This window comes from Leptonychotes weddellii, chromosome 15 (assembly GCF_054177405.1).
Source record: "Leptonychotes weddellii isolate Sample4059 chromosome 15, ASM5417740v2, whole genome shotgun sequence".
In the NCBI taxonomy this organism is placed as follows: domain Eukaryota; kingdom Metazoa; phylum Chordata; class Mammalia; order Carnivora; family Phocidae; genus Leptonychotes; species Leptonychotes weddellii.
In genome coordinates, this window is record NC_138383.1 from 20,281,657 (window position 1) to 20,306,258 (window position 24,602).

Genomic DNA, 24,602 nt, shown 5'->3' on the forward strand with positions numbered 1-24,602 from the left:
TAGGACCCCGAGTGGGGGTAGGCCGTGTGCCCCCCACCAATGACCACAAGAGCACCGCACTGGGTGGGCACAGTGTTTAATACCACCTTCGCCAGCAGGTGATGAGCCAGGGGTGTGTTCCCTGGCTGCCCGAGAGACCTCAGGTATTGGGAGCAAGCCCTTCACAAGCCAGCACTGAGGACTGGGGTCCCTGGGTGGTCCCTTCTTGGGCTCAGCACTCCGTTTCCTTCCCCACAAATGGGGTGCCTGCCAGAGGCCTGGGGCTAGGCGGCAGCCAGGCCCTCAGGGTGGGGAGCCCACTTCTGCCTTCTGCACCCGCTCACTCCGGTGGGTGCCATCACAGTATGGGGCCTTCTGGGTGGCCTTGCAGGTGCAGAGGGCCACTGTGCGGGTCTCCTGGGCCTTGAACTTGAGTGGGGACAGGCCAGTGCGTTGGAAGAAGTGGGAGCCGTCACAGAAGGGCTGGTGAGGGAAAGAGAGACGTTAGAGACCCAACCCCACGTGCTGGGGTGGGGCAGGTCTGGAAGGAAGGGCACGGGCACGCTGTGTCTAGGGCTCGGGCTCCTGGGTGCGACCGCCAAGGTGTCCTCGTTGACCTCTCTCATCTGAGGGGTGAGAGGAGAGCCGTGCCAAGGAAATGGAATAAATGGTGGTTCTTGGGCACTTTGCCCACTTAAGTAGGAGGCTTTACAATATTTGTCTCTGGGGGCCCCAGAAGACTGGGATACGGGGACAGAATTTTCAAGGTAAAGCGGGACTTTTGGTATCAGCAATGTTTACACTGATAGTTTTGTTTTGTTCTTTCTTAAAGTCTCTGCGTCTCCACTAGCTCATAAATTCATTTCCTTCCACATTTTCTCAGGGTAAAAACTTCTCTGCGTGGGAGAGAACCTACATGCCTCACAATGCTTTGCGACTGGGGTATCCATTTTGTTTGGCTCCGGGGAAACAAGGGGGCATGTTACGGGGAGTGGATGTGGCAGGGAGGAAGGGTAAACCGGCTGTCTGGTGCAGGAGAACATTCCCCATCCTCCCTGGAAGCTGTTCCAGCAGAGACTGGGTCATGGAAACTGGCTTTGACTTGCTGACCCTTGAGGTCAGGGTAGGGTGGGAGGAGAGATGAGAGAAGTCCGCAAATAAAACCCAGTAACCTGCCCCAGCGGGCAGAAGGCAGGAAGGCAGAGGGCCAGCCTGCACTAGGCCACAGGGCGGAGGGCACTCCTCTCGTGCTGCCGCGCCCTCGGGCCGGACTGCGCCCAGCCAAGTCCACAGCCAAGTCCGGGGCAAAGCAGGACTTGGGACCTGGGCTTCACACGGCTTCGAGGCACACAGTTCAGAGCCCAGCTCAGGAAGGAAAGGGGCCCAGGAGGCTGGACATATGGGTCAGGTTCCGGCTGGAAGGAAGGCTCCTGGGGCGGAAGGGAGAGGGAGGTGAGAGCAGGTAGCAGCAGGGAACCAGGGAACCACCCTCAGCCGAGAGAGGGAGGGGCTGCAGGAGACAGTGGAGAGGGGCTCTTGGGAGCAGGAGCGCCCGCGGTCGTCCCAGTGTTAGGGTCCAAGGCCTGGGAACCTCTGGCTCAGGTGCTTCCTGGAAGGAGGGAGAGAAGAGGGGAGAGAGACAACCCGGCGCCTGGGTGCTTAGAGCAGGGAGTCCAGGCCGAGGCTCCAAGGAGGGCGCACCGGAAGCGGGGGACATGACCCTGGGCTCCAGCGACCTGGCCATGAGACTGACCTTCTGTCTCCCTGGCCTCATCTCAAAGGGTGGATACAGGGAACAAGGAGCTCAGGGCTGTGGGTGGCACTGGCCTGAGAGCGTTCCTTCACCCCCAACCTCCCTTTGTTGTCCTTCAGATATGTGTGGGAAAAGAGGAGGATCTCGGGCAGGAGCTCCCAGGAGAGACCTACTGTCCCAACCAGGGTGTCCTGTGTTAATGAGACGTGGGTAGGGGGCTCTCACCTGCTTCTTGCTGCGGCCACACACACACCATCTGTAGGTTTTCCCGGCTACCAACTCCACCTTGATGGGCGTTTTCAGGGCCACCACGGACTTGGCTGGGGTTTTAGGGAACCATCGGATCTGTGGCATGGGGAGACGAAGGGCTTGGGGTCAGCCCATGCCCTGGAAGCACTTTCCTGCCTATGCTGGAAAGTGGCCCTGGCCTAGGGCAATCTTCCTCTGCAGGAGGCAGGATGCCACCCCACAAGGGCATTCCCCAGGACACCATAAGGACCCTGAGCTTCAGACAGGGAAGAGATTTCAAGCCCACGCAGGCACTCCAGTTTCTGCGCCCAGCGGCCTCCCTTTCAAACTCCCACCTGGGGGCCAGGAAGGGGAGGGCCAGGATCCTGCCAGCCTAAGTGGGGTCACCTGCCCCTGGCGCTGTGTTTATCAGGCACTGCTCTTCCCAGCGGAGAAGCCTGCCTTCCTGCCCTGGGCCCTCTGGTCACCCCACCTCCCCCGAGCCATCATGAAGGGGACGACAGGCAGGGGCCTTCTGACACTGGAGGCTGGGAAGTAGGGCTGACCCCTTCTGGTTGGTTCTCTGGTTTCTACCTTTGGCGTCTCTGGGCCTGGGGGACTTGGGCGGAGGGAAGGGGAAATGGGGTACTCACCAGCCAGGAGGAGATGTCCCGCCTCTGGTTCAGCTTCTGAAAGGTACGCAGGCAGGACTAGACGGTGGTTTGGAAGCAGGGTGGGGGGAGAAAAAGTCAGTGGAAAGCGTTGGATTTCCAGAGGGAAGTCATCTGGAAGGGACGAGACGCCAGGGATTGGGGCGTAGGAGAAACAAGAGGGTAAGAAAAAGGGGTCACAAGACAGGAAGTGGAGGTGCTGGGGGCTGCTGGCTGCACCCGGCCGGCGCTCAGAGAGGGAGGGCTGCAAGGCACCAGGCGAAACGGGAGTTGGGGACGCTCAGCAGGGAGGCAGCGGGGACGGGGCGTTGGCGGGGGGGAGCAGGCGGCCGGCGGCGCGGGGTCGGGGCGCTCACCCAGGCCGCAGGCCGCAGGGGCGCCCCCACGCCGCCGCCCATGCCGCCGCCCACGCCGGTCCCCGCCGCCGCGCTGCGCCGGCTCCGCCCCGCGCCCGGGTCACCTCCCGCCCCCGCCCAACCGGCCGGCCCAGCCCGCCGCGGCCCGGAAGACGCCGCGGGGCTCCGCGCGGGTGGGGCCCGGGGCCTGCGCCGTCCGGGGTGCCCCCCCTCCCCGCGCCGCCGCCGGAAGCCCGGCCGGCCCCCGCCCCCCGCTGCCTCCTCGGGCCCCCCGGCGGAGGGGTGCGGAGGGGGCGCCCGCTCCGGGAGCATCGCCTCGGCGCTCGCGGCCCGCGCCTCCCGGTGTGGGCGGGGACCTCCCGGGAGCCGGCGGCTCAGGCGGAGGCTAAGGCCGCGTCTCCAGGAGTGCGGCGCGGCTCCCGCTCGGCCCAGGGAGCTTGCTTTTGCCGCAGATTCCCGCCCGGCCCGGGCGTACGCATTAGCGCCTTGTGGGTGGGCGCAGGTTATCTGAGTTCCCAACAGGAACCTGGGTGTCCTGCGCGTACTGGTCTGTGAACTACGATTCTAAGTGCTTAAAGAAATGTAACAGACCACCCCTCCCCCCACCCCCTCCCAAGGCTCCCACCGTTGGCACTCCCCTCCCTTTCCCTTCAGTAAAGCCAGACAAAGCAGGGGTCTTCGGATTTTTTTTTTTTTTTTGTAAAACATTCTTTTATTAAAAGAACAAGTGCTGTTTATGAACTGCCCTTCGTACAAATAACATCCGTTATACAAAGATACAAGATCCGGGTTATGCACAATTCCAGGCTTGGAAGTGAGAGGAGGGGGGCATTGCCTTTTGGGCTGAGGCTATAAAGGAGGTTCTAGAAAGACTGTAAAAGGAGCCCCTGGGTTTGCAACTCTGGCTTCCCCTCCCTGCTCCCCTAGGAAGGTTCTGCTACATTGAGACAGGCTGGGATGGATAGGGGGAAAACGGGGCTGGGAGTCAGGGTTTGGGTCTCCAGTCCTGCCACCTGAGTCCCAAGTTGGGCTGGAGGAAGTGAACAAAGGGCAATGAAGGCACCCCCCAGGCCCCAACTTTTCAGTAGATCAAGTCAAAGTGGTCGGGAGCTGGACACACTTTGAATCCGGATTGATGTGACTGGAAGGAGCCAGAGTGTTGTGCCCCACTTCCTCCAGATTCCCCACTGAAGTGACCTTAATCCGTCTGGGCACCTCTCCCCATTGAGATAAGAATTGGGAGCAAGCCGCCTACTCCTAACTTGGGCCCACCACACACCAAGGAAGATGCTGGAGGTTGGCAAGGGGAGCCCGTGCCTTTGAACAGTTGTCTGCATTTCCAGTTCCGGGAACTGGAACTTTCTCAGAGCTGGCCCTTGGCTCTGGCTCCCCTCACTTGTCTAGGCCCTTCCCTAGAACTCAGTACAGGAATGGGTGGGGCGCTCTCAGCCTCAAGGTTAGGGGCACCAGGAGGCAGCGGTAGACCCAGGAGCCTGAGGGGAAAGACACACACAAATAGGAAAAACTTAAAAAAAAAAAAAAAAAAAAAAAAAAAAGCAATCTTTAAAGTGTCATTGTCTATGGAGAGGATCCATCAGCTCTGAGCTAAGACAATCAGTGCTACATAGATACCCTCCCACCCCGGGGCCCAGCCCAGCACTCACACACACAGGGACAGACAGCCAGCCACATGGAGGTGGTGCAGTGGGGGGCGAGAGAGCCCAGGACCAGGAGGCCAGGGTCCTGAGGGCTGGTCCTGGCTCTGCCCCAAGCCCCTGCCCCTCCTTGGCTTGGAGCTATCACCTGTGAAGCAAGGAACTGGCTCCAACCACCCCTAAAGATAGGTCCCTTCCAACTCTGACACTCATGCACCAGTCGTGACCTCAAAGCCGGACAGGGGTTCAGCATGCACACCCCCTCACACCTCCACGCTGAGCGTGATCACACACGAAGCACCTCTCATGCATTTTCAGACTCCATTTCCGCCCTGCAAACCAAATCCTTTCTCTCTGCTAGGCAGAGAGATCTACAAATCTGTGTCTTTTCCCACTCCCCATCCAAATTCATCCTGGAAAAAGGGACAGAGGCTGGAAAAGGAGGGTGAGGTCACTAAAGCCACTCCCCCTGCACTGGGATCCTGAAGATCTCCAGAACTTTCCTATTATAAAGCTCCCTCTGAAGAAGGAAATGCACGACCTCTCACATGCCCCCCCCCCGCCCCAAATTGAGGGACAGCAGCAATCCATACTCAGCCTGGGTCCCTTCTTCCAACCTAACCTACCTACGGCTGCACCCCAGCCTGGGGAAAGCTGGAAAAACATAGGCTCTTGGAGATGAGAAGCCCAGGCTCATGGGTGCTGGGAGGGAGCGCGGAGGTCTTGGTTCCAGTGCACTAAATCCTAGGGACCTCTCACTCTCTGCCACAGCGGCCTCAGAGAGGATTGGCTTCCCTCAGCATCCAGAACAGAAGTTGACTTAGGCTCTTAATGGGCTGGCCTTGGGCAAGGGTGTGAGTGTGAATGAGCAACTCTTCTAAGAACCTCTAAAGGTTATTCTTCTTTTCAGTGGTTTGGGGGCAGGGAATTAGAGAGCTTAATAGATGAAGATGAATAAAACGCTGAATCCTATCGTTTCTTTCTAATTGATATTTAGCATTAATAAAATGTGAGTATTTCTGAGGTCATCACAACTGCCTTCCCCCCACCCCCAAGCCCTTGCAAGTGCCTAAGAAATTGCCTCTGAAGGATTCCCACCCACCCCCTCCTTTATCAGCTCCCTAACATCTTACAAAGTCTTATCAACAGGAATATTAATATTATTTTCAGTATCAGAAAAAAACCAGTTGAGCAGCACAGGCAAAAATATATCTGCACTACGTTTCTGTCGTTGCCAAAAATATACACATCTTCTTTTCTTTATTAAAAAAAAAACCAACAATAACAAAAACCCAAACAGAAACACACACAAAAAATCCACACATGCAAAGACTGATGAGACACGAGCATCAGGGAAAGCTGGAAACGCCTTCTCCCGGCTCCAACCCCAGTGCAACTGAAACAGAGACACAGGCTTCACCCTCGCCCCGCTCCCGGCTGCCCGACCGGCCCCACAGCCTTTGCCACCAAAGGCTCTGGGCAGGTGGGGGCTCCTTAAGGTGAGAATTGCCCCCTACACCCCGGGGAAATAGCTGGTGGGTGAAGGGACAGTTGTCAGGTCAGCTTGAGCTGAAGGCTCCCCTGGTTGGTGGGGGGGGGGGGTGCGGGGGCGGGGGGAAGCAAGCTGGCTAATTCTGGGAGGTTTTCACCAAAGGAAGTGGCACTTTACTCCCCCTCTTTGCCCCATCCCCCAGATCCCTGGGGCTCCCCCTGGGCCAGGGAAGCAGGACCAACTGTCAGTGGGGGAAGGGGGGCTCCGAGGGGGCAGTGAGACCATGTGGGGGCCTGGGGGAGGGAAGGCAGGACATTACCCTGATTCAAAGCCCCCAGCCCCCAGTTACTCTCCAATATTGGAGTACTGTTCTGGTTTTTGTTAACCATTCACGCCCCAGAAAGGGACCAAAGTTGGTGAGGTGGGGAGGGTGCAAACAAAAGCTGGGAGCCCTCTTCTGCTGCTGCCTCATCTGAGCACTGCTCCTATCCCTGCCTTCAGCTGCCCCAGGTCCAGGGGGAGTCAGACAGACAGACAGACAGACAGACAGACACACACACACACACACACACAGACGCACACGCACACAGGCACACACGCTCTCTGAGTCAGGCAGCTCCATCTTCCCACCCTCCGCACTCCTAAATCCAATAGTGCAAACAAGGGGCAGGGCACCAAGAGGGTTGGGCCTCGCCCCCCTGCCCTCCCCCATCCCATCACCGTCACGGGGGGGGAGGGGGGACTCCCGAGAGGTGGGGAGGCATGGGCTTAGTTTGGTGCCGTCCTGCCCCTTCCTCAGCTCCCTCATCTGTGGGCTTTTACAAGCTCAGCTTGTAACCCTCATTAGGGGGCAGGGGCAGGGGACCGGGGAGACACAGTCCAAGGGATCTCTTCTGCCATCTGCCCAAGTTGGGAAGAAACCGCAGGTAAAGCAGGGCCACCCCTTCTTTCGTAAGAGATTTCCGCGCACGGGCAGGCCCAGGGCCCGTCCCCCCACCTCTCCCCACTCAAGTGCTGATCCATTTTATGTGGGGGGTCCAACCAACCCCCCACTTATGCCATGGCCCATGTGGCTCTTGGAGGACCTCAAAACATTGCTGAGAGTCGGGGCTCCTAGGTGGGCTTGAAGCCTGTCCTCCCTCTGAGCCCCTCACAAAGGGGTCAGTGCGGAGGGAGAGGGGCCAATGGAAGGGGCATCCCTCTCCGGCTCAGTTCTCGGCACCAGGAGCACCCACACTCCCTGGGCCTCAGCACACCATCTGGGCTGGGGCTCTCCAGTGTCTGGGTGCAGGTGCCTGCTCCAGGCTAGGTAGGACCCCTCAGGCCAAGATCTGCCCCCTCCATCTGGGGGTCAGGAGGGGCTGGGTGGATTTAGCCTTTTTCCTGGTTGGCTGAGGTTCCTTTGTCAGCGGTCTGGAAAGAGAGGAAGGGAGGCTGGGGGTTTAGGAGGTGTCTGGTTCTAACACCCGGTGGAGAACAGGTGCCTGGGTAAGGCCACTGCTGTAGGACACAGTGAGGGAGCCCAGCTGAAGCCCCTGCCCTGGGCTCTTGGGCTAAGGCAAGTGTTTGTGTGTGGGTGTTGGGGGGAGGGGAGGGCAAGGTGCCCTGCACAAGGGCACCCAGCTGAGCAAGGCCAGCACCCTGGGCTCTGACAATATGCCCTCAGAGGGAGCAGGGAGGGCCTTTCTCCAAAGGGCCCACCCAGAGCATCCTCTTTTTCTAACTGGTCCACTCAGAGAGGAAACGGACTTTTCTAATTGGTCTCCCCGGAGGAACGCCATTTTCTAACTGGTCCTTTTGCTATAAGCCCACGCTCGGAGTCCGTCCGTGGCGGAGCCAGCAGAGGCCCTGGGGCCTGGAGCGGGGCGCCTTGCTGACCTAGGGGTGGCTTCCGTCCTCCTTCTCATGCTCCACCTCTGCCCATCCCGGAGAAGGTGAGGGCGGCCAGGCCGGCCCGGGGGCCCCCTACTCACCCCTCCTTTGGGGCCACTGCCGTCCGCCCCCGCCAGGCTGAGGAAGGGGTTGGTCTGGGCCGTGAGGACTGGAGGGCCGCCTGCTGCTGCCACTGCTGCGGCCGCGGCCGCCGCGGCCATGAGACTCGGGTTGTTGCCGAGCGAGGGAGCCACCAGGGCCCCGGCGGGCAGCAGGGCGGGGGCGGACGCGGCGGGCAGCAGGCCGGGGGTGCCCGCGGACAGCAGCGGGGTGGAGCTTCCTGCCAGCAGGCTGGCCATGGGCAGCTGGGAGCCCCCGGCCATCTGCAGCCGCTGCAGCTCCCGCTTCTGCTGGATCTGCTGGATCATCTGGTAGACGACAGTCTGGTGTTCCTGCAAGGGGGCCAGACGGCTCAGGGGCCAGTGGTCCCCGGAGCCAGCTTGCCCTGCTTGGCCCGGGGCCCCGTCCCACCTCACTGGAGCCATGAGGAAGGAGACCTGGGGGACGGTCAAGGTCCTGTCTCGAACTCCCCACTCGGGGCCTCAGTCTCCCCATCTGGATAAGAAAGCGGTTGGGGCCCTGACTGTCGACCCGGGGCACCCCTCCCCGGGGCATCCCTGGCTGAGAGCTGGAGGATGTCTGGCAGCCCTGGCCCCACCTCCTCGCTGCATCAGTTCCTCAGTCACTATGACAACCACAAATGCCCCCAGGGGTGGTATGACCCCAAGTTGAGAAACAACTAGGCTAGCTCAATAGTATTCAACTCCCCCTCTTTTTGTTTTGTTTTGTTTCTTTTAAGATTCATCTATTTTTGCTCTGAACAGGCAAGGCGTTGTCAGTGTTCCAAACACCAAACAATATCAACGTTTACCTTAAGAAATCCTGCTCCTACCCCTGTTCCCATCTGGCCACTATAGGTAACCAGTTGAATTGGATTTCTTGTGTTTCTTTCTAGGAAAATGATTATGTTTTCTGTTTTTTCAATTCCCTCCTTTTTAAAAGGCAGAACTCCCTTTTCTCCAAAGGAAACCTTCGCAGAACCCAAAAGGGGCTGCTCTGGTTGAGAGGGCGCCCACCTGCTCAGCCACAGACCCTGCAGCTCCCCTTGAAGATCCTTGGGGCTGAGATTGGAAATGCTCAGTAACTGGGGGCTCACCACCCTCTAGGGTGTGAGCACCCCTTCCGCAATGCCCAGGGCCTGAGAGCAACCTTATCCCCTCTACCCCGCAGGGGTCCAGCCTGGGGCGGCCCTCGCTCCGTTCCGTGCCTGCACAGCCCCCGACACGGGCCCTCCCCAAGGAGCTGCAGGCCGCAGCTGCCTGCGAAGGGAGGGCATTACCGGGCTCAGCTGCGGGGAGGCCAGGAGCTGCTGGAGCTGCTGCAGTTGCTGTTCTTGCTGCTGCAGGACATGCCTCTGCTGCTCCGATAGGCTGAGGCAGGAGACAAACACAGGCCGTGGGAAGGGGCAGGGAGACACTCCTCCCCCACCCCGGCCCCTCCAAGCTCCCAGACTCCCTCAGGCCCAGGTGGAGAAAGGCAGGGATGTGCGGTTTTAGAGGAGGACTACAGAGAAACAGAGCAAGCTCAGAGACCACTGGGAGGGAGCCAAGTTCGATGGAAGAACTTTCCCGGAAGGGAAAGGAAGCCTGGGGGTGCAAGACAGAAACCGATGCTTTCGTCCCTGGAGAGCACATCCAGAGGGCACCCACATGTAACATCTCGGGAGTACCTGGGGCCAAGAGGTGACTAGATTCTATGCTCTGTAAGACCGGAGAACATTCTTCCTTTTGGGGGGACTGTGGGTGTTGGGGGGAGTCCCTCCCAGAGCCAGCCTCCCCGTTCCCTTCCCCAGCCTGAGCTCTCCCTCACCTGTTAAGACAACCTGGCAGCTGCAGCGTGGGGGCCCCGCCAGCCTGGCTCAAGCCCGCAGGGTTGGGGGCGGCAGCCCCATTCAACCCCCCCAGGAGCCCATTGAGGGGCAGGGCCCCGCTGCCCGCCAGCCCTCCCAACAGCCCCTCAGCCATGGGCATGGCCCCCAGCCCTGCTGCACCCTGTGCCCGGCCCAGCCCGTTCTGTGGCTGGGGCGGGAGCGGGGCAGGGGCCCCGGGCAGGGCCAGGGGCAGAGTAGCGGGGCTCTGCTGGAGCAGGGGCAGCGGTGGGGGCGTGCTGTGGAAGGACAGCGACGAGCTGCTGCGGCTGGGGCAGCCTGAGTGTGGGTCCTGGGGAGGGAGGGGGAAGGGAGGGGTCAGAGGGGCGGGGGGCCAGCGTGACCTTTCTGGCCCCCGGCCCAGCACCCACCAGCATTCTCACAGAGCACAGCCACCCCCACCGCACCCAGGCAGAGCCACCCAGGACGAAGAAGCAAGACCCAGGGATAAAAGCTAAGAATCCAAATAGTCTTCACAAATCGCGTTTACAGATCACTTCCTGGGGGCCCAGCACCCCTCGCACTCCTTGTTAATCATGAACAGGGACGTTGGTGGTGGCCATCTAGTGAACTAGACCCAGGGTTCTGCTTGCCCCGAACTATCTCCTTATTCCCATATATGGGTGAAGCCATTGATTCTTAAGCAGGCTAAGTAACTCTGCAGGCAAGAGAACAGCAGCTGGAGGGGAAAGACTCAGGTTCAAATTCTGTGTCCACAGTTCCCTGGCTTCTCTGTCTTAGTTTCCTCACTCATAACATGGGGGGAATAGTGGTACTGTTCCATAAGGTTATTGGAAGACTAAACAAACCAATGCTTTGAAAGTCTCAGCACAGGACATGATTTCAGAGAGCAAGTGTGCAATCAGTACTCGTTAGCGCTATGATTATTGTTGCTCAGGTATACACCACCCCGTTTGTTTGATTTCAACAGTAACCACAACCTGAGGATAGACTGCTCCCCCCAACACCGCCGATCACAGGGGGATTACTGGGTGCCAGTTGCTGTAATAAACCTTTCCCAAATACTTCTCAAAGAGGCCTTCCCTAACCACCTCCTAACTCCAGAAGAATCCCACCCCGATTCTGCCTCACAGCCCTTAAGATATTTCCATTTTCGCACTTTTCCTGGTTTGTAATGATTATTTTCTTGGATCGCTAGTCTATCTTCAGGAGCAGGGCTGTGACCGTTTTGCTCATTGATTGCTTGATCAGTGCCTGGCATTAAGTAAGCACCTATAATTATTATTTAATGAAGGAAGGAATGGATCAGTCAACCAATTGCTCAGCCAATCACTTCACTGCCCAGGCTCCAATAGCTGCAGGGTGAAGACGAGACCCGAACGCCCTGGTGCTTCCCCTCCTGCCCACCCCCCCCCGCCTCCCCCCTGCAGCGCCCACCTCGGAAGACGTGGACAGAGAGTTGTCCAGGCCAAGACTGTTCTTCCCCGGGGGACTCTTGCTGGTGCTTAAGGAATCGCTGCTGCCAGCTGAAGGAGGGGATCAGGGAAGGAGGTCAAGGGCTGGAGTCGGGGCCGGATCGTCCCACTGCCCGGCAGAGGCTCCCACTCCCGGAGTCGGTGGGAATCCCCTTACCTTGGGGAGGCAGGCCATAGGACCCAGGGACTGGGCCGTTGGCAGCAGGCAGGGAGGCAGGCAGGGCGGGGAAGGGCACAGAAAGCTGCACATTGAGAATCTGCAGCCGCTCCTTCTTGGCCGTCAGGCTCAGGATCTGTTCCTGAAGCCGCTGGTTTTCCTTCTGCAGCGCGTGCAGTGCCTTCAGCATCTCCACGACTGCAGAGAGAGGGTGAGAGCGCCTGAGCCCTGCAGGCCTGGAGAGGCGGGGCGAGGGCGGGGGGCGGGGCGAGAGAACCGGAGGCGGGGCTTGGAGGGCGGGGCCTGGCGGAGGAATTCAGACTCAGACCCAAAGGAGAAGGCGCCCGCTGGCAATAGCAAGAGACTCAGGTGAGCTCGGAGAGGCGGGACCCGGGGGTAGCCAGAGGTGTGAGGACTAGGGGCGGGGCCTGAGGCTGGGGGTCGAGGCCCTGACTGGGAGCTTTAGAGGCGGGTGGAAGTTGGAAGTTGGAGCCTAGTAACGTAAGGGCCAGGAGGCCGCGGAGGCCGAAGGCTTGGTGCACAGGTGGCGGGTCCAGCAGCCGGGCCTAGCAAAGGTTAGAGGTAAGGCTCGGGGTAGCCAAGAGTTAAGGCTGGGGCGGGGCCGAGGGGCGCAACTTTAAAGAAGTTTGGGGACCTCGGAGAGAAAGGTGACCGAGTCTGGGGGTCCTAGGACAGGTCTCCCAGCCCGGCCCCAACCCTCCTCACTGTTGACACCGGCCTCGCCGTCGCCCTGCTTCTCCAACAGCTGCTCCATGTTAGTCGTTCCGGGGGCCGCTGGGTCTAACTGGCCACCCCCGCAGGGTGCAGACGCTGTCTGGTCAAAGAGTGCGGGGAGGCTGCTGATGGGGGACCTGGGGTCGGAAGAGAAAACCGGACTCAGGCTTACCTCACGTCCCCACTCCTGTCTCCCTCCTCCCCCCCTCAGGGGTTCCAGTCGTCCCCTCTTGGACCCCACCCTCTCCTGGCGCCCGTCTCTCCGTCCCCTCCTCCCTCTAGTGTCCCTCCAGCCCCGCTCCCAGCCCCTCCCCCAAGCCGCCGCCCCCTCCCTCACATGGAAGACAGACTCTCCTGGGGGGAGGTCCCCCGACACCGGAAGCTGCAGTCCTCCAGGTCTGGCTCTTGGAAGGAGAAGGGGAGCAGGGATCAGCGGGGAAGAGGTGCCGTCGGCCTCACGGTCCCCGCCTGGGAAGTGGGTGCGGGATCTGGGACTTTACCGCAGACCCCTTTCCCCCAGGATCTCCCCCAACCCCAGACTGGCAGTTCTAGCTCGTAAGGCGCTGGGAGCCCGGGCTTGGAAACCTGGCCCCTTGGGAGGCACAGCCATGGGATCTGGTCCTCTTTCCCCTTCTTTAGGCAGAAAAGCGGACACTGCCTGGCTTCTTTCAGAACCACCTCTCAATTTCTTTCCTGGTAGACTCAGGGTTATAGAAATTCAGGGTCTAGACAGTCCTCGGTTGAACTTGGACCTGATACTTGCTATGTGACCTTGGGCTTGAAACTAATCTCACTAAAATGACTGTTAGGAGGATTAAAAACAAGGTAATAAACGTGAAGTGTCAGCTGTCCTGCAGCAAGCCCTTAAAAACTGCAGCTATTGTAATTAGTCTTGTGCGACTTCTCATATTCATAAACTCGTAAGTTAGACTGCAAAACCTTTTGCTGGGCCACAGAATTCCAATTTGGGTTTTGGAAAAGGTGGTCACCCTGCGCTGTCAGATCATTAATTCTGGAATCGGATTCGGCCCCTTTAAGAAGGTTTACCTGAACGGGCGGCCGGGAGGTGAGCCCCGCCCCCTACCCGGCCAGGTGGTGTGTCTGCACCAATCAGCTCTCTGGGGCTGGGTTGACTCTCCAGGGAGGGGGAGGGGCGCTTGTGATCCTCCCCCTTAACTCCGAAATACCCGGAGCGCAAGTTGCCCAGCTGGTGGACTCGAAAGGTCCCATCCCGAGGACTAAGAGGCCAGCAGGGAACTGGGCTTGGAGTCAGGGCCAGAATGTGAGCTCTGGCTCCGCCTTTCTCTACTTCAACTGCTTTGAGCAAACCATTAAGCCTTTTTCTTCTGTGAGCAGTAGTAATTCTGCCGGTCCTGTCCTGTCCCGTCCCTCCACGGTTTTGTTTTGTTTTTTTAACGTGCTTAAGTGTACCCTGGTTTGTTGTGTGTGAATTTTTTTTTTTTTTTTCAGGGCGGGTAATGGCCAGAGGGAGGGGGCAGCCGGAAAGTCCTCCCATCTGTCTGGGGTGACATGCAGGTGATGGGTGCCCCTCAGGTCTTTGGGAAGAACAGGGAATGGGGTCAGAGACACATACCTGTGTGGCTGCTCTCGGCTTGGGTGAGGAGGGGGTTAACGGCACCCATGGGGGTTCCAAAGATGTGGGTAGAAGGGAGGCTAAAGGTAGAGCCAGCCAGAGAAAACACCTGAGGGAAAGGAGGTAGAGTCCAGCCTGGTGGTTATTCTTGGATCTAGGGCACAACTGTGTGTGTAGAGGGGGAGGGGATCAGGTGTGCTGGGGAGAAGACCAGAGAGGGAGACATTCTGACGGCGACCAAGCCCAATCTCTCAATCTCTCCCATGGAGAGCTGGTGTCCCAGGCATCCTGTCTGTCCCCCACCTGCCCAGGGATGGAGGAGCCCAGGGGTAAGGCCTCACCTGAGTGGTGGAGATAGAAGCAGAGGAGGAGGGGAGGGTGCTGGTGAATGGGGAGCGGCTGAGGCGGGGCAGGGCCGAGGTCCCTGGGGGCCCCAGCAGGCTGGAGGAGAGGGGGGTGCTGCAGACAGCGCGCAGCATTCCGCCACTGCCACCATGGGAGATGGGGTCCTTATTACTGGTGTAGATGCCTACAGGCACAAGAAGGACACAGAGGAAAGCTTCGGGTCACCACTCCCCCCCAGGCCCCAGGCCCCTCCTCAGTCAGGTGGCTGGGGCAGCCCCTCCCCAGGGATAATACTCCCCTGGATCTGGGGAGTATCACATCAGTCTAACCCTCTTGCTGCAAAGATGTCACTTCTTGCCTATGGGACATCTGCTTGACATGCCTGCTTATTAGACTGCCCTGCCCAGGCCAGGGGGATTCCAGGCTTTTCTAATAGGTAAGTCCTACTGGCAGTCTACTCCAATCTCTCCCACCACGACCCGGCAGAAGACAGGAACGGGGGGGCGTCTTAGAGTTGACTGGCTCTTCCATCCTTTATCTCTGTCCTTCGGAGCGTCTATCCCATTTCCCTCTGACTGTATGCCTTTGCCTCTGTTCCCTCACTAGACTGGCTGGGCCCTGAGATGCCCAAGGGTCACTAACCTGCCCCTAGCAGGGGGGACTCCAGGCTCAGGCTGGGAAGGCTCCCTGAAGGCCCAAAGGTGCGGGAGGCCAGACCGCCCAGGCCAGAGCTGACCAGGGAACCTCCGGAGAAGGGCGAGGCAGCAGTGGCGGTAAAGCCGGCCAGCTGGGCACTGGGCAGGGAGGGAGCAGCTGCGCCCCCAGCCCCCTCCTTGTTGCGGCTGCCCTTGGGACGACCTGGTCCATGTCGGCTCCTCTTGCTAGCTTTGTGCTTCTTCTCCTTCAGGCCTGTCTCAGGGGTCTCCTCCGTAGGCGCAGGGGCGGCACTCAGTGTGGGCATTCGCTTGTGGGTGCCTGCTGAGGCCCCGGACCCCGAGACGTGAGGAGACTTGTAGTCTCCAGGGGACGGGGCCCGGGCCCGGCCCGAGCTGGAGGTGGTGGTGGAGAAGCGCATGATGGGCCCGAAGCCAGAGAAGACCACCTTCTGCTCAAAGAGGTCAGCTTTGGGGGGCTCGGGGGCTGAGGGAGAGGGGGGAGCGGAGGGGGTAGGGGCTGCAGGCTTGGAGTACTTGTCCTCCTCTGGCTGCTCCAGCTTGGGGAATGCCGAGAAGTCAGGGGAGCTCTGCAGGGATGAGACTGCACAGAGGGAAAACAGAATTACAGCTGCGCTCCAGATCCCACCCCCCACCCAACTGCACTAGCTGGAGAGAGCTCCGGTCGGGGGGCAGGGGAAGCCTGGGTTCCTGTCCCAGCTCTGCCTCTGTCTCTATGTCTTGGCATGAGTATCCCCCACCCCCACCCCCACCCCAGCTTTCCCACGTGCCATAAAGGGGAGAGAGAACTCCTGCCCAGCTGACCTCACTGGGCTGGAGAGATTACAGAAGATATCATTAGTGTTGGTACTTTAAAAATGGCACCTCATGGCCCAAGTGCAGGGGATAATGAATACTGTCCCGGCTGTGGGGGGGGGGGGGGCTGAGAAGGAGGGGCTGAGGGGAGGGTCCGGAGAGGAGTCACTTGGTGGGGAGCCCCCATCTTTAACCAATTTAAGAAGCAAATGAGACGCAAAGCAGTGCGCAGAGGCCCTGGCTAGAGAAGCTCTGGGTCGAAGGCTGTCCCGCCCCCAGCTTCCTCCAGGATGCCCACACTCACCTGCAGGCTGGAAGGGCCCCCCAGAGGAGGAGGAAGAGGAGGAGGAGGAGGAGGAGGAGGCGGAGGTGAAACTGCTCACACCTTTCCCACTGCTCAGTTTCTTCCCCTTGTGACTCAGGCTATGGCTGGAAGGCTTTTTCCCCTTCGAGTCCCTGCTGCTCTCAGAGGTCTCCTGAGTGCTGGCCTCATGGTGGGAGGAGGACGAAGCTGAGGAGGGGACCTGAGGGAAGGAGGAGAGGGCAAGGCTCAAGGCCAGCTGCCCGGGCTCACCCGGACCTGGCAGTGCGACAGGAGGACACAGGGCCCCGGGCGCTAGGGGGAGAGTCCAGGTTGGCTTCGGGAAGGACTTGTGGGCGGGGAGCCCAGATCGGGGAGGTGGGTGTGAGGAGAGGGGAGTCTGTCCTTCACCTGAGGCAGAGGAGAGTGACAACAGTCCCTGAGCCTGTCCAGATGTGCCCATCGGTTCAGTCATCCACTGAAGAAATGCTTAGTGGGTCCCAGAAGGCTGGACTTGTGCTGGCCGTGACGTGCACAGGGCAGAGGGAGCACTGCCCAGGCCCCATCCTTGAGCCCGCCAGTCACCGCCCTTCCACCTAGCGGACACCCCCTCCCCTGGCCACCCTGGGCCCTTCCTAGACAACTTGAGCTTGTAGTGCCATGCCTCTGCCAGCACGGCCTCTCCTTACTCTGCCTGGGAAACTTCTCATGCCTGGAAGTCCATGAGGCCTCGATCCATGAGGCCACCTAGATCCCTGGGGTGGACCGGGTCACTCTGTCCTCTTAGTTCTAGGGCACTGTGTCCTCACATCAGCCTTGTCAACAGTTGCCACACTGCACTGGAATATCCAGTCCCCACATCGGAGGCCTCCAGCACGCCCCGGAGGGCAGCATGGGCTCTGGGGTCAGGCAGGGCAGGCTGTGGGCCTGGTGGGCTCTGCCATCTCCTGCTGTGGTATGTGGTGTGGCCTCTCAACCTTGCTGAGCTTCAGGGTCCTGACAGGGCCAGCGAGGTCTCTTTGGAACTGGCACGAGGAGCACAGAGCCAGATCCATAGCATGGGGTCAGCAATGGCAGATGCCGGTAGCCGCGATGAATATACCGCAGAGACAGACAGTGGCCCGTGGAAAAGTATGGGCCTTCAAGCCAGACTGTCTGTGTTCAAATCTCCACTCCCCCACTCACTAGCTGTGTGCTTTTAAGGTAAATTACTTAACCTCTCTATGCCTCGGCTTCTTCATTTATTAGACTGGGTTAATAAAAATACCTAATTCATTGGATTATTTTGAGGATTAAATGAGCTAATCCCCAAAGACCCCTTCCATCCTCCTGTTCGAGAAGGGACCCTGGCACGTGATGCGTGAGTGAGTTAGGGCTTCGTATTACTGCCAGGGATGGTGCTTTTCCTCCTGGTGGAGACCAGGTATTCAGTAACGGAACAAATGCTAGAGGAAGGATGGATCAGGGGATGATAGCCACCCTGCGCTGCCCTTCCCTGGGCGGGGTCCTGGTCTCTGTCTTCCTCTTTGTTCTTTTCAACAGCTGGAGTTCTGAAGGGAGCCAGATGTGGTTCTGAGAGCAAGGGAGGAGAGGGGCAAGGGGGAGGGGTAGCTGAAATGCTGGGGTGGGTCTCCTACATGTCCAGAGAATACCTGGCCGCTGGGAATTCCCATATCTCTGGCCCTGCAGGCCCCAGGGAAAGGTCAGAGGGCATGAATGACAAGCTTTTCCAGGTGAGCCCTGGGAAGCAGGCGGGGAGACGGTTACTGGGACAGTTGCCACAACATCACCCTGGAAACCCGATACCCAAGCCTCCTGCTAAGATGCCCAGAGCTCTGCCAACCTCTTAAGGTGGGTGGAGGTGAGTGGGGTAGTAACGGGGACAGGAAGAAGCAGTTTCTCCAGGCCCCTGTGCTCCTTCGGTGTGGGGGGTGGGGGGAAGGAAGGGGTGCTCTGGCTTGGATTAGCGACTCTGTAGCCCCGGGGAGGGCCTGCTGGCTGTTCCTCCAGATGTTGCCCATTTCTGGAGACAGGCCCGACATACCAAGCCTGGGAAGGGTGGGATGAGTGGGAGTTTCGGGGTGCTGTCCGTGGGCCTGCCCATGCCACCATGGGATTTTGGTTGGGAGACAGGCTCTGGGCAGTGTCCTGATGTGGGGGAGGGGTAAGAGCGAAGGGGTCCTCTCTGCCTATCTCTGGGGAAATAGGCCCCAGAACGTGAAGAACCAGCCTGAGTACTGAACCCGCAGACAAGAGCCCAGTGCTGACGCTCTCTGTCTGGACAGAGGCAGATGTAAACATCTGGCAGCCAGCAGGCAGGGCAGCACCCCCCACCCCACCCCGACCCTCCTGGTTGGTCAGTGACTGGTGGGGCTGAGGAGAATAGGGTAGAAGGGGGGAGTGGAGAGGGGTGGGGTGGGGAACAGAGGCACAGTAACCTGAAGCTGCTGGGGGCTGCCCAGAGTCCCTGGCTCACCCCCACCCCTTGCAACTTGTCTCCCTCCCCTACCTCGGCCTCTCCCCTGCGTGTGGGCAGCAGTACCTTGTCAGCAGTGGGGACCACAGGCGGAGTGAGGATGCTGGGGGGTGACTCAGGCCGCTTCTTGTGCTTCTGTTTAAGGCGTTCTTTGTCCTTTCGACTCTGGGGAGGGAGAAGTGACCAGATCTGGGTTGTGGGGGGACAGTCTGGTTGAGGATACACATGCCATGTGCATGGGGGGAATAGTCCCCTCTCAGGGATGGGCTTTGTGGGCATCATCTCCCCCTACGGAGAGACTGGGAGACTTAGGCTGGACAAGAATGGCTCAGGCAGGTTGCCCTGGGAGCCAAAGGCCCCTCCCCCTCCTCCTGACTGCTTGCTAAAAATAGCCTGTCCCATTAGCACATCAGGGACACAGAGTACCACACACAGGAGCCCGCACCTGCGAGGGTGTCCACCTGGGACATGGAGCTGTGCGTGCAGCTGGGTTGGGAACAAGGCACACTGGGATGTGCAGCACGAGGGGACAGAGACAAGTGGGCTGCCCCATGGCTAGACTGTGGAGGTGTCTGCAAACGTGCAGGGCCATGTGTTGAGGGCTTTGGAGACTGTCATGTCACGAGGAGGATGCGGAGCAACCACACAGAGAGCTCCAGGGAAGCCAGGCCCTCACCTTACCCTCCCTGACCCTCGTGTGTCACTGCCTCAGTCCCCTGCTGGCCTTTAGTGGCCTCAGGGGAAGGATGGGGGCAGGCCCCAAGGCCTCAGGGGCACCTTATGGTGGTTTCCTGAGTTATGTGTTGGGGCGCCTGGGGGGCTCAAGTCGGTTGAGTGTCTGCCTTTGGCTCAGGTCATGAGCCGCTTCTCCTTCTCCCCCCCCCCCCCGCTTGTGCTCTCTCTCAAATAAATAAGTAAAATATGAAAGAAAAGAAAAGAAAGAAGAAAGGAAAGGAAGGAAAGAAAAAGAAAGAAAGAAAGAGAAAGAAAGCAAAAAAAGAAAGAAAAAAGAAAAGAAAGAGAGAAAGAAAGAAAGAGAAAGAAAAGAAAGAAAGAAAGAGAAGGAAGAGAAGGAAGAGAAGGAAGAGAAGGAAGGAAGGAAAGGTTATGTGTTTGTGGGTGTGGGCGGGAGAAGGAAAGGGAGAAGACGTTTACCTTCTTCTGGCCCCTTTCATGGTGGGAAGGGTGCTTTTCCTGCTGGGTGGATGGAGAGGCTGACCGGCTTCTCCGGCCAGTGATAAAGCCACTGCCACCTGCCCCTGTGCCACTTCCTCCTCCGGCCCCTCCGCCTCCCCCGCTAGTATGCCGGGATGTCTTCTGGGGAAAGAAGAGAGAAGAATTGCCAAACCGTCCTTTCGCTAGGTTAGGACAAGATTCCTGGAAGTCCAACAATCCCGGGTGGCCAGTCCCTCCCACCCTGCTTGTCACTAAAAGGACCTTGTGTCTTCAATGATACTTTGCTCAGCAGAAGGCATTCTCTAGTCTTAAATCCTAGAGCTTCCCCAGTTGGCTTATGCAATGCACAGATTCAGCAACTGAGGCCCAGAAGAGCGAGAGGCGTCTTGGCCCTAGCAAGGAACCACTGGAGGTAGGACAAGGGCCTGAGTCTCTTATTTTCTGCCCACATCTTTCCATGGTGCCTCTTGGCCCATCTCAGGCAGCCTGAGCCACAGCCCAGTTCCACCTTTTTCGCTGGGGTAGAGGCTGCATGGGCAGTCCTGGGCAGTCCCTGCTCCCCTGCACTCCGCCCCATGCCCCCTGGTACTTCGCTCCAGCCATCAGCCCTTTCCTCTCTTGGTCCTGGCCCTCCCCCTCCATCAAACCCACAGGGGGTCCTTCTGTCCCAAAGGACCTGATGCCCTTAAGAAGGGGGAAGTAAACATGCCCAACAGCAAAAACCCAAATGATCCTCGTTCTGCCTCTCCATCCAGCCAGTGTCTGCCCCCTCCTTCCCTTTACAGCTGAGGACTGCCTCCTGCCTGACAGCTTCACCTGTCCCAGACTTGCAGGTGTCCCCTCTAAGGTCACCCACTACCTCTCAATTGCCAAATCCAAGGACTGATTTCAAGCCCCATCCAACCCAGTTGCTCCCCAGTGGTGGGTACTGCTCCTACCTTGCCAAACACAAGATTCTCCCCTTCTCGGTCCCCCTCACACCTTGCCCCACCGTATCCTGGTGGGCACCTGAGGATTCCAGTCCAGCCTTCTCTCCTTGGGGCTGCCACCACCACCCTGCTGGGGTGCGGGGGGCGACAGCCACCACACCTGAACATCCCCATGTGGCCCCTCCTGTTAGCCCCACAGAGCTTGTCCTAAGTTGTCATCAAACCCTGAAACCAAGGTGACCATATAATTTATGATCCAAACCAGGACACTTCTGAAAACAAAAGGGGGAACTATTAATTACACCAGGGTGACAGGCACAAACTCGAACTATCCAGGGCGGAATAGGACATAGGCCAACCCTACAGAAGCCCACCGCATCCCCCTGTTCATAGCAGGCCAAGCACTGAGAGCCTGGGTCCTCTGTCCCACCCTCAAATCCTCCTTCTCAGCCACCCCCACATGTAGGCCTGTCTACCTAGAAACAGTTCTAGAGTCCAGCCTTATCCCTCCAGCCCCCCCTTCTCACAGCTGTCTCCCAGCCTCCAGCCTCAGCCCTTGGGATCCAGCCTCACAGTGGCTGCCAGGGTAATCTTCCTAAAAAACAAATCTGATCATGTTACCCTCCCGCTTAGAAGCCTGTGGCCCTGGGGCGGGGCGAGGGGGGGGCTGTAAGGACCAAGCTGAATTCCCATTTCAGGTTGCAGCCTCCCTCTCTAGGACACCGCCAGAGTTTCTGGAGCATGCAGGCCTCTCCACAACCATGGAATAGAAGCCCTCCTCCAGCCTCTTCTTGGGCCCCGGAAGCCCAGGGCAGAAGCCAGCCCTGCTCTGGCCCTGCCTGAGTGTTGTGGTCATCTCCTGCCTCACTCTCCCCAAGCACCCTGTTCTGTTCCCAAGTTCTCTTTATCACCTCAGGACTTGGCCCATGCCAGTGGCACCACCTAGGGCTCATTTCTTTCTGTCTCTGCTTTGGCAGGTCCCCAAGGAGCTTTCAGATCAAACTGTGTGCTCCGAATCCCGCACACCAGCTGTGGGATAAGTTACACGACCTTGGTGGGTCTTAGTTTACTAATCTGTAACATGGAGAATACTGTATACCCAGTTCTTAGGGTTGCGGGGAGGACCACGTAAAATGATACACGTAAAGAGCTTTGCACAGAGGCCAGAGCACAGTCACCCCCACAGATGTTGGCTCTTATTGCTTCTACTTGCGCTTAAGTGCTGCCTCTTCCTTGAAGCCTCCCAGACAGTGACAGGCAGGGTCTGAGCTGTCTTCTGGGACGGACCGCCTGGCTCAGCCCTCATTCACCTCCCACGGGTTGTACCTCAACCCCTTCCTTATCCAGTGGCACAGCTCCTCACAGCAGGGCCTGGGCTCCCTCCATCTCCATCCTCCCAGCACCTGGCTCCAGCCTGGCCTGGAACCCATACCCTCGAAAGCAGGACTGACTGATCCACTCACCACCTGGCGGACAAGACTCACCATTTTGCTGAAGTGGTATTTGCAGTAGCCGCAGTACTTGACGTTGTCCACCTCTAGCACTTCTTCCTCACACAGCAGGCCGGCCATTTGGGCACTAAGCAAAACAGGGTAGCCTGAGAAGCGTGTGGCCGCAGACCAGACCGGCCACCTTCTTCCCACCGTCACTGCTATCGCCACCAAAAAGACAGCTGGCCGTGGCAAGCCTCGGAGGGGGCTGGGCCAGCTGCCCAGGGACTCCAGAGAACCCTGGAGGGGGAGTGGCACAGGCAGGGGTCTCACCAGGTGACATGGAAAGCTTGCCGACATCCGTGGCGGTTACAGGTCATGCAGGCTCCTGAGGCCGCCTTGCTCTCCCGGCCCTGCTCCTCACAGATGTAGCATGTCTGCAGGACACGGTACAATCATCCCCTTCTCCCTTCTACCCGAAGGATCCCTTGGCCTTCTCAGCTCTATCCTCTCCGTGGGATCCTAGGCCAGTGCTATCCAATTGAAGTTTCTGCGATGATGGGAATTTTCCATACCGCGCTGTCCAATACAGCAGCCATAAAGCACGCAGGCTACTGAACGCCCGAAATGTGGCTAGTGCGACTGAGGAATTGGGACTTTAAATCGTATTTCATTTTAACTAATTTACGTAGCCGCATGTAGCTGGTAGCTACTGTATTGGACAGCAGTCCTTGGAGGGTGAGGCCTGTAAGGCCAGGGACTATGTCTGCCTTGCTTACAGTCAGCTTATTGCACCTCTGGGCCTTTGCTCATGCTGTTCCTTATGCCTGGATCCAGAGCCCCACCCTCCTCAAGGCTGGCCTCAGCCCACATGTCTCTTTCCTTGACCACTTTATCTAACGTCAGACGCCCTATGAGGTAGTCTTTATTTTTGTACCTTGTTTCTGTTCTTCACAGCACTGACCACAAACTGCATTTATTTTATTTGCCTGTTTATTGATATTTAGTCTTCCCACACAGAAGCGTGCGTTCCACGGGGCAGAGAACACATCTGTTTTGATAAGTGACCCCCTGCGCCTGGTACCTTGGCCCAGGTCTGGCACATAGTAGGCATTCTGTACAACGTGTTCAGTGAATGAATAAGTGACGCGCTTGCTCAGGTCCACGACCCAGCGTTACTACTGCCACGGAGCCCACTCGTCCCCAGGAGTTCCAGAGCACAGGCAGGTGTCTGGCAGGGGAAGGCGCCTACCCACCTCCTGAGTCCCCCTTTGGCTGGACAGAATCAGATTCCACTGGATGGAGAGAGAGCTTGAGGGACCCCAGGACGGCTGGCTGGTATGGGGCCGGACAGGGCCCACTGACCTTGTTGAAGCGGTCGTGAGGCACGTACTGCAGCACGATGGGTTCCATGGTGAGCACGTTGGCGAACTGCACCTCCGGGATGTAGAGGGCGCACACCACGTGGGCCCAGCCTGGGGCGGTGGGGGGACGGCCTGAGACCCTGGCCCCTCACCGCCCCAAGCTGCACACGGTCCCCCCTCCACAGCCTGCCCATCAGATTCCATTGCCAGCAAGGGAAGGCAAACCCAGTCTCCAGCCCCACCCTGGCCACCCCAAAATAGTCCACTCCTGCCTTCCCAGACCCCGCTCAGGGGGCCTTGCTGACCTTGACCGATGAGCTCTGGGGCTCAGGGCCCCCCTCACCTCCATTATCAGTCCTCTTCAATGCCCCGTCTTTGTGTGGGCACAGCTCACACCTCTGCCAATGCAAGGGGCACAGGGATTTTGGGGGGCTTTCCAAAAGGGGGTGGGGGGATCTGCTGAGCTGGGCCCTTCCTGAACACATTCACAGGGCCCCAGGATGAAATGAGCGGTCTATGGGAGATGGGCGGGGATATGGAAGAAACCGGGTTGGCTATGAGTGGTGATTGTCCGAGATGAGCGATGGGGACGTGAAATTCATTATAGTATTCCCTCTACTTCTATACATGTTGGAAACTTTCCATAATAAAAAGTTCAAACAACTAACAAAAATAAAAGGCCCAGTGCTGGGGGTGGGGCAGAGTAAAGGATAAGCTGAGGGAGAGATGGGTTGGTGAGAGATGTGCAGGAAACAGGAAGTCCTGTGTGACAGTCCCGCCCTAGCCTCAGCCTGAGGCTGAGTCCCCTAGTTTAACTGGGAGGAGATGCTCAGGTGTACAGAAGCAGGGAGGGAGTCTCAAACTCACCACCCTGGCTGCTCGCTCCTGAGATTCACATTTCCGGCAGAACCAGGGTCCCGTTGGCACCTGGACGATGCCATAGCAAGCTGGGGGTTGGGAAGAATCACCAAGTAAATCTGTCGGCAGTGGCTTTTCTCAGAGCAACTGGGGGAATGGGGTGACTCTAAAGGAGGTGGGGCTGCTCCCCTGTCTGGAGTCACTCACTAGACAGCTGGATCACAAGGAATGCCTAACGGCACATGGCCAGCCTTCAACCACACAACCAAGCACTCCAAACAGGGATGAGAAGTCTGAGTCCTTGACCTTAAACTTCTAGAAGACCCCCACCGCCACCCC

General features: G+C 58.6%; 1 protein-coding gene across 5 annotated transcripts in view; it reads right to left on the minus strand.

Annotated features, from left to right (window-relative positions):
* Positions 1-60: 60 nt before the first annotated feature.
* The window catches only part of MLLT6 (MLLT6, PHD finger containing), a 25,733-nt gene continuing 1,191 nt past the window's right edge, over positions 61-24,602 (minus strand). Inside the window, exons 2-22 of one of the 5 annotated variants that reach the window (XM_081805090.1) lie at positions 24,273-24,352; positions 23,749-23,803; positions 23,407-23,516; positions 22,375-22,478; positions 22,096-22,189; positions 19,662-19,820; positions 18,573-18,671; positions 16,034-16,253; positions 14,903-15,517; positions 14,257-14,444; positions 13,916-14,024; positions 12,659-12,725; positions 12,313-12,458; positions 11,587-11,784; positions 11,392-11,480; positions 9,936-10,285; positions 9,406-9,496; positions 8,108-8,458; positions 2,614-2,670; positions 1,958-2,077; positions 61-462 (exon numbers count right to left, since the gene is read on the minus strand). In XM_081805090.1, the coding sequence (XP_081661216.1) occupies positions 283-462; positions 1,958-2,077; positions 2,614-2,670; positions 8,108-8,458; positions 9,406-9,496; positions 9,936-10,285; positions 11,392-11,480; positions 11,587-11,784; positions 12,313-12,458; positions 12,659-12,725; positions 13,916-14,024; positions 14,257-14,444; positions 14,903-15,517; positions 16,034-16,253; positions 18,573-18,671; positions 19,662-19,820; positions 22,096-22,189; positions 22,375-22,478; positions 23,407-23,516; positions 23,749-23,803; positions 24,273-24,352 (3,482 nt within the window). In that variant the 3' untranslated portion in view covers positions 61-282. Of the gene's footprint in view, positions 463-1,957; positions 2,078-2,613; positions 2,671-3,670; positions 7,548-8,107; positions 8,459-9,405; positions 9,497-9,935; positions 10,286-11,391; positions 11,481-11,586; positions 11,785-12,312; positions 12,459-12,658; positions 12,726-13,915; positions 14,025-14,256; positions 14,445-14,902; positions 15,518-16,033; positions 16,254-18,572; positions 18,672-19,661; positions 19,824-22,095; positions 22,190-22,374; positions 22,479-23,406; positions 23,517-23,748; positions 23,804-24,272; positions 24,353-24,602 lie in introns of those variants that run through there. The other 4 variants (XM_081805089.1, XM_081805091.1, XM_081805093.1 and 1 more) reach the window with 4 other exon arrangements.